General features: G+C 36.5%; 1 protein-coding gene across 1 annotated transcript in view; it reads right to left on the bottom strand.

Moving 5' to 3' along the window:
- LOC121411791 (extended synaptotagmin-2-like) overlaps nt 1-14872 on the bottom strand; it is a 79321-nt gene that overhangs the window by 43445 nt on the left and 21004 nt on the right. The window contains exons 4-5 of the mRNA XM_041604648.1: nt 13995-14132; nt 9716-9792 (exon numbers count right to left, since the gene is read on the bottom strand). Coding sequence (XP_041460582.1) covers nt 9716-9792; nt 13995-14132 — 215 coding nt within the window. The remainder of the gene's footprint in view (nt 1-9715; nt 9793-13994; nt 14133-14872) is intronic.

Below are 14872 nucleotides of genomic sequence, written 5' to 3'. Positions count from 1 at the left end.
ACTAATAACCCTGCGCGCAGCGCGAAAGCTAAAGCTTTTATCAATTTTTTTCATGGAAAGGGTCCCGAGAAAAGGGTATTCTCAAAGATATATTGAATACTTCTCTTGGAAAGATCAGAATTGATTACAAAGATTTTAGCGACAGTAGGCCTACATATCTTTAACTCGCAAAACAGAGGAAAAGAAATATATTTGTCGGGAGGAAGATATTCCTTCCCGCGCAGAGCAATGAAACTCTAAAATTTCAAAGGGCGGACGTTTCATAAAATGCAGGTATCTTGTACCACATCGGCTCTAATTCAATTGATTTTCTAAGATTATTTAACTTCATTACAAGGAAACTAGTGCGCAAAAAGTTGAAACTTCTCTGATTTATTGAAATTATATTAACAAGGATACCTCATTTCTTTGACTTATCCTGAAGCGCTTCATTTTGAATCAAAGACACGTGTCATTAAAAATTACAAACTGAGGGCGCAAAACAGGACAGGAGATGAATGTGCAGGGAAATGACATGAAATTTAATAGAATTTGATTTTTAAAAAATATTGTACTTTTTTATTCAATACGACACAAATTTTGTACCTTCCTCTTTTTAAATTAGGAACCTTTTTCCCAATAAATTATGGTTGTTTATTAATGAGCTGAAAAGCTGCGGGAGAACTTGACTTTATGGAGGTGACGGCAGAAACTGATATAAAGATTTTTACCCACCCGGAGCCGACCAGAAGTTGCGCGATAAAAAAAGGATAACTTCATATACTTCGGCCTAATTACCATTCTCTAAATCCATGCCCTATATACATTTGAAATTTAATTCATTTGGCAAGAAACACATATGGCTGAGGTGGAAAAATAGGGTAAGACAAAGGGAGGGGGAAACAATGGAGAACTTCAAAATTGTCATTTAACTGCGCGCAGCGCGGAAGCAAAATTCATATAAAAATATAGAGAAAGAATGAAGGAGTTTCTCTTTTGAGAAAAAAAAAGAATAAAAAGGAAAAAAAAAACCCACAAAGCTACCTTTCTTCCCTTTCCTCCCTTCCCTTTTCCTTTTCTCCTCTCTTTTTCCCTTCTTTTTTTTGGTCTTTTTGGGGACGTTTTTTTTGGGGGGGGCGACCGCCCCCACCGCCCCCCCTGGCTACGCGCCTGAATCATCCAACTATTACATGTACTTAATTTAAATTCTGGCTTTAAGTACTGTAAGTACTAAACATGCACTTTCAGATGGATGTGCAACAAAGAAACTTGTTTCATTAAATGACAATGATAGATTACATACTGTTTTATGCATGCTCAGAATCTTGACTACATGTACACCTGCTTCTCTCTGCATCATACTCTCTGCAGTCTTCACAGATGGATCTACTCTCTATCGTCTACATCTTCTATGGTATCTTAAAAAAGCACTTGAACTTGGTCCTTGGCTAATAATTCATTCTGTCAAGCTCATGTATACATCTTTATAATGGCGGCCTGGCGCTGGTCTTCTACTGTAGTTATCTGCACAATATTGACATACGTTTATTTTTTTGTTGAAAATGCAGAACATTCATTCAGTGTTTTTTCAACAGACTGATTTATATTACGGTACATGTATGCTATTCATACAAGTTTACTTGTATACTTCATTCATGGAGCTAACAGAGAAGGAGAACCATCTTCCAATTCCTCTGTTAATCCTTTGTTATTGCTTCCTTCGGGCGAAGGAACGATATCTAACATCAATCGGTGAGCCGCCAGGCCAAAGTTAGAGCACGCTTACATAATGCGATAAGCCACCTCGTAAAATCTGAGGTGAGAGATTTTTTGAAGGACCCTGCGAGGCACCGCCGTAAACAACGTTCTCCCCAAATTTCCCCGAGCTCAGTTGTTTTTCAAAAGTGAAACACGACTTGCTGTTCTTCTAACATCCATATCTCTTCGTACGGATTCCTGATGTACGTCTTTTATGTATGATTGAACTTCTGAGATGATCCCCTTTGCATACATACCAAATACGTTGCAATCTGAATTGACTCAACAAAATTACAAACGGAGGAAGTTGGAGATTGGTCATTTTAAGTATGTCTGTTTTCTTCCATGGTTAAATCTTTTCCTACCCGTACCTGTTTTAGAAATTATAATAAGATGAAACAGCATATTTTCAGCTAAATTTTCATGCCAAGATCATTTGTTAGAGTACAATAGAATCGATAATATAAAGACGAATCTGCGGGGCATTTCTCTGGCGATTGTCGCATCGTGGAGTACCCTCCGGTGCCCCACGCTTTCCTATTTGTGTAAGTTAAAAGTGAGTGTAATGAATGACGGGAGCCGTGCTCGCTCAGCTCTTGGTATCTGTATCGTTTTTGGAAAATAGCAGGGGCCGCGGAGCGAACAGATTTAATTTACAAACCAGTAAAAAGGAGAACAAAGTATAAAAATTGTTATTCTACATAATAAAGAAATTAAAAACAACATGTTTGGGACCACAAAGAAGTATACCCAGTTCTATGTCAGGACGATTCATTTTAAGTTACAAAGTCATTTGGAAAAAATTACAAGCTAAGTTTTACAATTTTTAGGACCCAAATAATCATGATTTAAAATTATTTTAGAGAACATAATAAAAGATGATTACAACTATTGAATTCATATCTTTAGTTTAATCTAAAGAAAAAAAAAGGCTTCCAAAATATAAAGTGTCCGGACACCTGCCCCCCCCCCCCCTCATTTCTAAAACATTCTATTTCTGTTCTAGATATATTAAGAAACACCGAATATCATTATGATTTTTGTTAGATTAGGAGATTTTTTGTTTGTTTAAGATTGTACTTTTTTCTTTCTTTCTTTCATATCCTTTTTCTGGCATCATTCTATCCTTCCTCTTTGCCCCTTTTTTATTCCATCCTATCTTTCCTTCCTGATCTTCTCTCTCTGTTCATTTTTCCTTTTTTCCTTGTTTGTCTTACTCTCCGTCCTATTTTAAATTTCCTTTTTTCCTTCATTTTTTCTTTCCACTTTTCTTTGCTTCCTTCTCCCTTTTCTTTTCATTCTTTCTCGATCCTTCCATTATTTTCTTTTTTTGAATTCTCTCCTTAATTATTTCCTCCCTCTCTTTCATCCTTTCTTTCATTCTTTATTATATTTTTTCCTTCTAATTTGTGTCCTTTTTTTCTTTATTTCCCTCCCTCCCTTCCAGGGTGACCAGACGTCCCGTATTTCCCGGGATTGTCCCGTATTTTGCTCCTTTGTCCCGGCGTCCCGACAAACCCTTCCCGGGACGCCTTTTTGTCCCGTATTTAAGAATATTGAACAAAATGTAGTTATTGCATTTAAAAGTGGTGATTTTTTTCATCAAATAACCAACAGATGACGAAGCAGAGATAACAATGAAACCAATTTGGAGATGTAATCGGTGGAACAAATTATTTAGTTTCATAACTAGATCTTGTTGTTTCAGCTTTCGTTTTGAATCTTGTTGTGTATGATGCCGCTGTTTCATCTAATTTTTAAGTTTGACAATGTTTCACTTTAAAATTTTACTCATTTCTAAATAATGTTAGTTTTTCAAAATTTGAGAATATATTAAAAAACACCAAACTTCATTATAATTTTTGTTAGATGACTTGAATTTTTTGTTTGCTTGAAGTTTGAACTTTTTTCCTTTTTCTTTTGTATCATTCTTTGTTCATCCTTATATCCTTCCTGCTTGCCCTTTTTTGTTCCATCTATCTGTATTCCGATCTTTTTTTCCTGAACCTTTCTCTCTCTCTCTGTTCATTTGTCTTTCTTTCCTTCTTTCTGTTACTTTTCTTTATCAAATTTCCATTCCTTATTTCCTGAATTCATTCATTCTTTCTTTTAAACTTTTCTTTGCTTCCTTCTCACTTCTCTCCCCTTTTTCGTTCTCTCCTTCCATTATTTTCTCTTTTTGTCATTCTCTCATCTCTTCATTCTTTCCTCCCTCTCTTTCCTCCTTTCTTTCATTCTTTATTTTATTTTTCCCTCCAATTCTTTTCCCTTATTATTTCTCTCCCTTCCTTCCTCCCTTCCTATTTTCTTCTTTCTTTGTTTGTTTCTTTCTTCTAAATATTCTTTCCTTCATTCTTTCTTTCCTCCCCTTTTTCTCACTTTCTTTTTTCCTTTCTCTTCTTTATTTTGTCTTTCACACATCTATTCATCTTCCCTTCCTTTCTTTTTTTGTCTTTCTATATTCAAGGCTCGACATTAGCGGTGGCCCGGTGGCCCGGGGCCACCAAAAATTCATCTCGGGCAACCATTATTGAAAAATGTTAAGTTTTGGTGGCCCGAATCGGGCAACCAATAATTTTCAAAGTAGCGCAATTTTTCTCCCGTATTTGCATGCGTTTATCAACTTTCTACAGTTCAAATTGCAAGTCAATTCGTAATGCGCCTTTTTTGTTAATCTACACACAAATACACACACACACAGATTGCAGTCATGACAGTATGTAGGCCTACCGCTAGCATACAGTAACTATTATTCAGCCGGCGCCGGCTGTCTGGCTGAGCTTTGCATGCATGAAACCACTGCAGCTGGCTGTGCACTAGCAGACTATTCAGACTCAGGGAGCTGCAATGCGAAATGTTACTGCTAAGAAATCTTCCCCAGAACTTTGAAAATCTACGTCAAAGTCACATTTTACACCAATGAAATGCCCTTCTACAGTCCATATTACTGAAACCTGATAATTTGCAAGCATTAAAAGGAGGAATTATGACCTCTCTTTTGACTCAAAAAGACCGATTTCCAAATGCATTAATACACATAGGTGAGTACATCACAGTCCCACATGTGCATTTGTATGTATGTTGATATTTGGTTTATTTTCGAAGCTGTCTTGAATAGACAGCTTCTTTCTTTCTTGTTTATAAATGACTTCTTAAACCACTCTTAAGGAAGTAAATACTTTGGGAAGGCATTTTATTGATATGAAATGTGAATTTTTTCCATCATTTTGTCAAATATAGGGAAGGAATATTCTCACTGTTTTTTCCAGATAACTTGCCGGTTTCTTATTTTTTTCTGTCATTTTTTTTACAGTGATTAAACCATTTATACCCCTTCCCATTGAATATGCCTGATTAAAGAACATGTTTCTACTGAATAATAATAATTTTCCCCATTTTTTCTGATAATTTTGTCTTATTCATTTTTCTTACATTTTCTTTTTTTTTCTCAATTTTTTTTCCTGTTCTTTGTTTTTTCTTACTTCATTTTTTTTGTCTTATTTCACTTATTCATTTTTACAATTTTTGCTTTTTTTTCAATATACTATTCTAAAAATTATTTTTGTTCATTTCCCCCTTTTATACATTGTTCTAATTCTGCAGCATATTTTCTGTGATTTTCTCCTGCTATATGCTTGAAAAGAGAAAATAAACTGGATTTGGGGCCTGCATAATCTAGGTTTTACGATCAAAAGGAAGGAAAAATCATTGTTTTGTAAATCAATCTGAGTTTGCTATATGCACTATTTATTTACTTTACCATTATGAGTGTGTGTCTATACGGAGATTAAAAGTCCACACAACCTGGGAGCAACACAATTCTTTTATTCTCTTTCAATCATTTCATATTCACAATGATACATTGTAGAACAATTTATATATTACCACAAAATAAGCAAAGTAAAATAACAGCAAGAACGATTTACATACAAGATGTACAAAGAATAGTGGTACGTGGTAGTGACTGCAGAATATTTCAGTTTGTTTTATTCATTTTTAATTGATGTTTTTCTTTATATTTTTCGGGCCACCAAACTTTACTAATGGGCCACCAAAAAAAATTATTTGAAGGTTTTGGTGGCCCGAACGGGCCACCACCAAAAAAAGTTAATGTGGAGCCTTGTCTATGTTCATTTCAAAGAATGACCGAAACCTTTTTCTCTCTTTTATTCTTTCTTTCATCCTTCTTTTATTCTAATTTTCTTTAATGTTTTTCTTTTCATTTTCCCCTTCAGTTCATTTTTCCTTTCCTTTTCCCTTTTCTTTTGTCTTTTCTTTCTCTCCTTCATTTACCCTCCCTTTCAATTCTTTATATTTCTCACATGTCTAACACTGTGTATCTTTTTTGATCTTTTTTGTTGATTGTCCCGTCTTTCTTTCAAAGAATAAAGGAAGCATTTTTCTTTTATTCGTTCTTTCTTTCCTCATCCTTTTTTCTTGCTTCTTTTATTTCTCTCCCTTATGTTTTCTTTCACACATCTTCCCTTCCTTCTTTTCTTTTTCTTTCCTTCTAAATTCATTTCAAATAATGACGGAAACGTTTTTTTCTTTTATTCGTTCTTTCTTCATTTTATTCTAATATTCTTTTTTCCTTCATTTTCCCCTTCATTTTTTTCTTTCTATCCGTTCTCAATTCAACTCTTTTCTTTCGCCTTTTCATTCCCTCCTTCATTCTTTCGTTCACCCCCCCCCCACCTTCCAATTCTGTACATTTTTCCCCCAAGTCGAACACCGTGTAGCCTCCTTTGTTGATCTTTTTTTAAGACCTGGCTCGGTCGATCCGCTCATGCAGCGTACTTTGTCGATTGTCCCGTATTTCTTTTTGTGAAATCTGGTCAGGCCTGCATTCAGCTGGTTCGAAAACCAAATTTTCGTCTTCGAAATCACGACCTTCGAAATCGTGAGCCGCCATGTTTGCATAAAATTCGTGAAGCCGATGTGAAATGCATTATGGGTGAAAACACTACTGCGCAAGCGCAAACCCGAGCTGTTGATCGCGTCGATCAACTTTCCTTATCTGATTTACGAGCGGCCTCTGTAATGCGCCGTGAGGGACCCTGCTGAGAGGGATTAGCGGTGCCGCGCATGGGGCAAAGCGTTTGAGAGAGTCAGATCTCCTTCTGTTAATAGCTCTATGCTTCAATTATCAGCCCTATGAACCTGATAAAGGAATGAGAGACAACCACCAGTGACCACATATATGCATTTAATTGCATTTTCACACAAGATCTTTGATCATTTTTCAAATCAAACATACAATGGAAAATTGATTTTTTTTTTGGGGGGGGTGGTGGGGGGTTTATACTGTAAATTGTTGGCGTACATTTCTGAAACAAATTAATCTGCATTTTAGAATTCTATATTTTCAAAACAATACATCAAATAAAATAGGCATAGCCAATGGTTTCAAGCGGAAGGGAGTATCTGAGAATGAAATATATTACAAGGATATGTTGATGTTTTAGAAGAAAGCATGTACCCTTATCCACTAGCACATTGGTGCAATCATGTTTTAGAAACTGGGATTATGGACACAAATACATGTAAACATAGCTGTAGCTGTTGGGATACTCATATCAAACAAATCTATACATGAACGGCCCGTAGTGTATTAATCTTTTAATTTTTTTTGGGGGGGGAGGGGATGCCACTTAGAATTTATTTAAAAGTCTGAAAATCATCTACATGCAGGATTTACCCTTTTCCTACATGAAGGTGTTTTCTATGGCCCCAAAATACATGTACATGTACGTTAAAAAGTCTGAATTCAGACTTTAGTCTGAAAAGTGGCATCCCAGGAGAGGGGGTCCTTAGTATTCAAACAGAGTTATGCAGAACAATAATACATGTAGTACCAATTGCATGTATCAACATCTTCATTTCAAAATTAATGTAGAAAACAAAAACTACTTATTTTGAGTTTGGGAGCACTGCTGTGAAAAACATGGACAGGAAAAGAGAGATCACTTCATTTCAGCCTCCACTATTTCCTAAAAAAAATCACTTGTCGTGTTCAGATTATGAGGCACTAGGGTAAGAATTTGAACAAGACAGGTAGGCTCTATCCAAAAAAAGAGGTCACTGTTTTACCTAATGGTGTGAAAACTTCTGAATCATTTTTCATATGGTGAATGATGCAGTCTGGATGACACTCGGTCTCAAATTCATGTATCATGCATGTGTGCACACAGCTCTGAGTTAACAGAAAGTAATGTACATTGTACTTTTGCACAATAAGCCAAATTATTGAGAATTTTTTATCTTAAAGGTAACTGGTACATTGAAATGCAGCAGTTATCAACCATATCGAATACATTTTAAATGTCATATTTTGAATCAAAATATGGTAAATGGAGTCTACCGCATGAAGGTGTTTTTTTCTCTCTACTCTAAATTCCTTTTGATGGGGCTAACATTTGACGCAATACTAGCAAATTCATTTTTTCGTAAACACTTTCACTTGAAGCCCATGGGGAGAGTGGGTGCAAGTCAAACATCATTCTCCACCCACAACCCCCTATTTCTAGTAACAGGGGGAAATGGAATGACAGTTGATTAAATGTCACCCGCCCCTGACAATGGTGTGCGGTTTCAAACTCCTTCAAAACTCAATACATGCGAACTGAAATCTATTGACTACATCCTAAGATTACCACATCCCATTAATCAGTTCCCATGTACAGGTATGGAAATTCAATAAGTATACCTTTTAACCATCTTTGGCTGCTATTACTCAAGCATTTATTTTGCTTATATAGTTTGCCACTGCATTTGTTTTTCACTACTTTGTCTTATCCTTAAATTGTATTCATGTCTAAATTTTGTTATGACACTACTATAAATTTGTCACATTACAATGTACTTTTATTTCATACTACGATTATGTTTAGGTATTGTAAATTTATTTTGACTTTACAATAAATGCAGAAACTCCTGCAAAAAAAATACAATGTACCATAAAGAGCTGTGGAAAGAAATAAACAGGAGAATACATAAAACAAGAACAAAAAAAGGAGAAATTGATAGAAGTATAATTATATCTCAGGTTCTACATAATCAACTGATACATACATGTACAGACCGTTCTCTTGGATAGCCCTGTTCATCAATAGATTTTCATTTTTCTCAAACATTAATTATTCATTACAGTATCTGAAGGAAACACAACGTTTGTCATGTAACAGTGTGATACATGTACAAACAACCCCCGCCACTAGATTCCATATATCTTCAGCAAAACAACAGAGAGGGAGATAAAGTTGCAGTAAATCTGCTTTAAATAGAGATGGGGTATGATTTCCACCAAAAACTGACATGAGAAAAAAATGAAATCAAAATAGCTCACAGATTACGTTTCTTTTATAGCCTGAATCCATCCTTCCTAAAAATAAATATTTGAAGATATTCAGTTGCACAATGATATTTGCAGCGGTTGGCTAAGCAAAGAAATCCAATAGGTATGACGTTGCCATGGATACTACTGAGCTCCATCTCGTTGAGCACTACGTCATCCTCCAGTACAATTCATTTCATAAATCAGTGATATCTCAACACATAAAGCATGTTTACCACAATTCAAAAAATGAATTCAAGTTGGTAAAACATTTCATAAAGGCACCAATTCTACCAACCACATATATTCCTGAAATAGAGACAAAAACCCACATCTATGTACGCATTATTAAGATGTACATTATGTAATGTTAACATGTTGGAGAATGACATAGAATATATATATCACAACTAGTACATTTGCTGAAGCGAAAAAATGTGCTCAGGTGCATGACAAAAATTCATGCTCCTGCTGGCTGAATCTAGAGGTTCCAGTAAACCATTCTCATTGTTCTGCATTGATTGAAACCAGTTCGATGTCTGGGTGACTTTCCTCTGCAAGTCTACCGTGCAAAGAGCATGAACTCTAATGATAATTCAACCGTGGAATAAAGATAATAAAGGCAAGCGTAGTACTGGTACTCACAATATCTCCAAATCCAGAATCATTTCATCTCTTCCTACATGCTCTGTGTATGCCTTTACTCCTCCAATCCGGGGTGACTGTAGGAGTGAAAATGGAAACCAAAATAATTTAGAATTGATGTGGTTTCATTAAAGATAATCTGTGATATTTGATGCAATCACCGAAATTTGAATATTTTGAACCTGACCAAAAAAAAGACATTTCCCTCGGACTATTGTTCATGATGAAAGCATGCACTTCCACTGTACTTTCTTGTTGAGACACCTGTCCTCTGCAATAATGACTGGAGGGAGGAATTGAAAGAATGAACTGGGTTTCAGCACCTACTCACATACATGTAGAAGCACTGTTCTCACTACGTTCCTAAAACTTAGTGGAAACTAGTTTAACGCATAGTGAGAACGGTCGAAGTGGTCTTGGAAGCGATCTTCCAAACCAGTTCGGAAAACCACCTCACGATGTAGTTTTCAAGATTGCTTTGCCTCATTAAACCGGTTTTAGCGCAATTGAGGACACAACCAATTTTTCGGGAAGCGATCTTCACACATTTTGAGCGCGCTACTCCATACGACAGGTGTAGAATGCCTACGCTGCAGTTTTGAATTTCGCATGAAACATTGACAGTGTTTTCATAGCAACAAGATCGCTTTACGTGAAGCGATTTTGAAAACCACTTTCGTGTGATCAAGTGGAAACGCTAGCAAAGCGATCTTCCAAACTGGTTTCCTGAACCGGTTTCCAGTAAACTAGTTTTAGAAAGTGTATTGAGAACGGTGTCCAAGTGAGTGATATATATGTAGCCAAACAAAAGTAATTTAAAAGTTGAAGTATGCATAGTTCAATTCACTAACATTGTTGAGACCTGGAAATCTCATTTCACTATAGAAAAAAAAACTGACCCTGCAGTATTCCTGAGAAACTTCACCAGTGATGTTTTATAAATTACCATCCGAAACTGAAGAGAAAATGATGAATGGAAAGGGGGGGATATCAAATTCCCAATACTAGTACTACCCAATATCATTGCATTTTACTGATTAAAAAAATAATACAGAGTTTTTGTATGATGTAATTATTGAGAAATATCAGCAAATGCACAACATGTATGTGAACAGTGAATGGTTATAGTTTGTGGAATTTGTATTATTCCAAATGATGGAATATGCCAAGGTTTTGTTATTTCAAAAGTTTGTTGACAAGAAAAAGCATAGTTTACTATTCCCAAGGTCAGATAGTACGAAAATGAGGTAAGATTCACAAGTACACACGCGTGACCAAGGAATTTCCAAACACCCCCTAAACAAGTTTTTCTCTATGTGCAAAATAACCCCCTAAACAAGTTATTCGCCGGCTTTATTTTCACATTTTGGCCCCTAATGAAGTTGACCATTGACCAGTCTTTCAAAACCATCCTTTTTCTTGAAAATCTGTGTTTTTGATACCCTTAACGAATCCACACACGGACCGCATCCAAAACTGAAAAAACACCCCTTTAAATGCATTTTTAATGCAAGTGCGAGTGGCATGTTTCGGAATAATGAACTGTCAAGAGTGTTTGAACCTTTGGGATAATGAACGCCACTCTAGTGAACATGTTTGTCCCAAGATTTTCTATACTTTCCAATCAGGAGGATCATCTGCACAGGGTGCTACATAACTTTTCAGAAGCGCTTGCCCGGTCGGGCAAGTAAATCTTTAAATAGTTGGAATATACTTGCCCAAAAAATCTATTTCACTTGCCTGAAAAAATCCTTGAAAAAATATCTCTTCTTCAAAAAAAGTTTTGCGGATTTATAAACCAATGACCCTTTTCTCTCTTTTGACATGAACTGATCTACCTTGTTATTGCATTTTTTTTTTTTAAGTGATTTTATCTTGCCTGCCATGACCAAATTAGGGTCAATATCATATCATATCGACCCTTATTTTGGTCATTCGACTGTAAGAATATTGCTTTTTACTGTGTGAATTTTGCTTGCCCAATTCGGGCAGGTAGTTTTGGCCTTCACTTCAAAACACTTGCCCGACTCTAAATTTTACTTGCCCCATGCAATCGGGCAAGCGCTTATGTAGCACCCTGCATCTGCATAAGATATCCATCTGAACTAAGAAATCCCCACCACCTTGACTATCAGCAACAGACTACCCTCAGGACCACGAATGCATTAACCGGATTACACTGACATGTCTCACCACAGCAACGCTCAATAGGCGGTGCTGCACCATCCCGAGTTTGCTCAATCTCGAGATTTTAGCCCGATCAGCCCTCTTCGCGATTAATCTCGAGATTCAAGAAACCCCGTCTCCACCATCGCACGAACAGCGATTCTTGCTCGAGCGAGGCAACAAGCCCGATATTCCGAGCATGCGCACTTTCGATCTTGGAGTTTCAACGGCCCGCGCTTTTGAATAACTTCCCGCGATATGCAATCAAGTCCATGTACTCTTTCGCCGAATTCGACCGTTGTTATGCAACAATCCTCTCAGCTCAGCCGCGCTATAATTATAAGCGAGTGAAGTTTTCTTCGTTTAATATGATGGCGGACTCCGAGGCAACGACAGAGGGGAGAGAGAGAGAGGGGAGGAAAGAAATGCTATTTGCTCACATTTTGCGAAGGAATAAGACGACAATGCTGTCAGTATTGTTATTGACTATGACCATCGTCGATAATGAGCGCCTCCCCCATCGGTCTGGTCTCTCCCAAAATCCATTCACGGGGGGCTTGACACCATCGTTGCTGATTGGGGAATTGATGAACGCTATGATAAAGTTGACTTTCGCATGCGTTCGGTATAATCGCTGTTTATGTTTTTACCAAGGCGGAAATGGAACGCGAATTGCATTATGGACTGAAGGTCATGAATAAATTAACCCGAGTCCAAACCCGAGTGCGTCTGCACCTACGAATTAGCGCGATAATTACTAAATAGCGCGCTATTTTGCAAATAAAACCCGAGTTGACTTGGGATTGCAATCTCGAGATTAATCCTACGAACTAGCGCGATAATTGCGTCTGCATTACAAACAATCTCGAGATTTTTCAGATCGGGATAATTTGCCGGATCAGAAATAGCGCGCTAATTTGAAAACTCGGGATGGTGCAGACGGCCCTAATGTGGCAAGGGGAAAACCTCAATACTTCATTTGTATTAGCTCAAGATGTTGCATGATCAGCCGTCACTTGATCAAGACCAAAAGGGCATTTACTTCATAGCATTAACTTTATGATTGAGACTTTAATCCATGATGTTGAAAGTACCAACAAAATCATGAATTTTAAATGGGAGATAGGGGAGGTTGAGAATAGCCAGAATAGGGGAATTATTATTGCCAATGTTGGAGCGACAAGCGTGCAATTCATGCAACGGTACAGTAGCATGAATTCACTTTCCCAAACCAAATCCAAGTGCATCTTCACCTGGTAAATACATGTAGCTGGATAATTCTTGAAATATCTTGGTGTACAATCCAAAGTTGACTTTGGGGTTCTATCTATCTTTAGCTTGCTACATGTCAGATAAAACCAACAGAACATCCCCCTATTCAACTTTGTCTCTATTGAAAATAGATAATAATGGGGATGATACCAAAAATCAGAAATAACCGGATAATTTGGCTGGTGGAGATGGGCCTAAATGTTCACTATGTATTAGTTAACACTGGGTAACATCAAGCATGTTCATCTCTAAGGAAGGGGGATGACTCAATAATGGAGATTGATGTGTGGTTTTTAGATTGAGAGATTTGGGTTTCCCTCAGAACAATGAACTTTTAAAAATTATAGAAAATGATAACATCATACTGCGATATTGGTATCATATGTACACGGAGTGTCTAAAATTACCAGTAAGCCTTTTATCATTCAAAAACATTATTCAAGGGTTGAGCCCAACTACATGTATCTTATTCTTTCTTTATAATATTTTGCATTTGAGTTAAGACATGTACCTGTACATGTAGGGTACATGAAACATGACAAATGAGAAAAACATGACAATTAAAACTTTAATGCAATGAAACTTTCTCATAAATTTGAAATATCAAGTCTTTTCATCCCAGCATACATGTATGTCTAAACCAAGAAGCCTCATCATAAGATGATGAATAAATCAAATTGAATCGAAATGAGAAATTTACTTTTTTCTCGAATTTTCTCAAGTACAGATTAACCGAGAGATAGAGCATGCCATGTGTACATTCATATTGAACTACTTTCAATTTTTCCTCAATTCATTGAAATGATACTCATTTGAATTGAGAGCTGAGGGGTATACTCACATATCTTCCCAGTCTGATCTTTTCAAAACGGAATGACTTGAGGTAAGAGGGTAGATTATCCTGGACAGCAGGCTCTACGGATGTTCTCAAGAGATCCTCCACATAGCCCTCTAGGTACGGCCAAAGGTGCTTCACGATCTACAGCAAATACAAGATAGATCCATCTTTTTATTTAAAGTACTCTCTTGAACTACATGTATTTTTTTCATCATACATCCATGTAATACACTGGGTGTATTGTAAAATAAATAAAATAAAATGTATCCAGGGGTGATATTCTGGAACACTGTCATAACTTTTGTCATAAATTTGTGACACTGATTGTCACAAATCGGTATTCTGAACACTGTCATTTCCCTGTCATATCTCTTTAAGTTCCGCCCTGACATAACTTTTGGCATATCTTTTTAATTGTGTAAAAAGATTACGCGCATCTAAAGCCGCGTATTTTAGTGCACGCTAAAGAGATGAGAAAAAATTTATGACAATTTTTGTGACAAAAGTTATGACATCCACCAGAATACAGATTTTGTCATATCTCTGAGAAAAGATAAATATGGAGAAAAGACAATGTTCAGAATACCGCCCAAGGATTCCAGGGGCAGACACAGGGTATTTTTATGGGGTGCAGGATGACTAATGTAGGTGATGTAATTTTGTCTTACAATGTACATGTACCGTAATCGAAAAATAGGTGATATGGAGTCACATAATACACACATGTACAGTCTTTTGACAATCTCTTTCTTTCTTCATTTTGCTTCCTCCTTTCATTCTTATTTTTTTTAATTTCAACATTTCAAAAATCCCCCTTGATTCATCCAATTATTACATTTTTTTAATTAGCTAGTAGGTGCCATCATATTTTGCTAATGTTC

Source organism: Lytechinus variegatus, chromosome 3 (assembly GCF_018143015.1).
Source record: "Lytechinus variegatus isolate NC3 chromosome 3, Lvar_3.0, whole genome shotgun sequence".
In the NCBI taxonomy this organism is placed as follows: Eukaryota; Metazoa; Echinodermata; class Echinoidea; order Temnopleuroida; family Toxopneustidae; genus Lytechinus; species Lytechinus variegatus.
The sequence above is the reverse complement of the archived record's forward strand: the minus strand, read 5'-3'. Positions and strand labels throughout refer to the sequence as shown.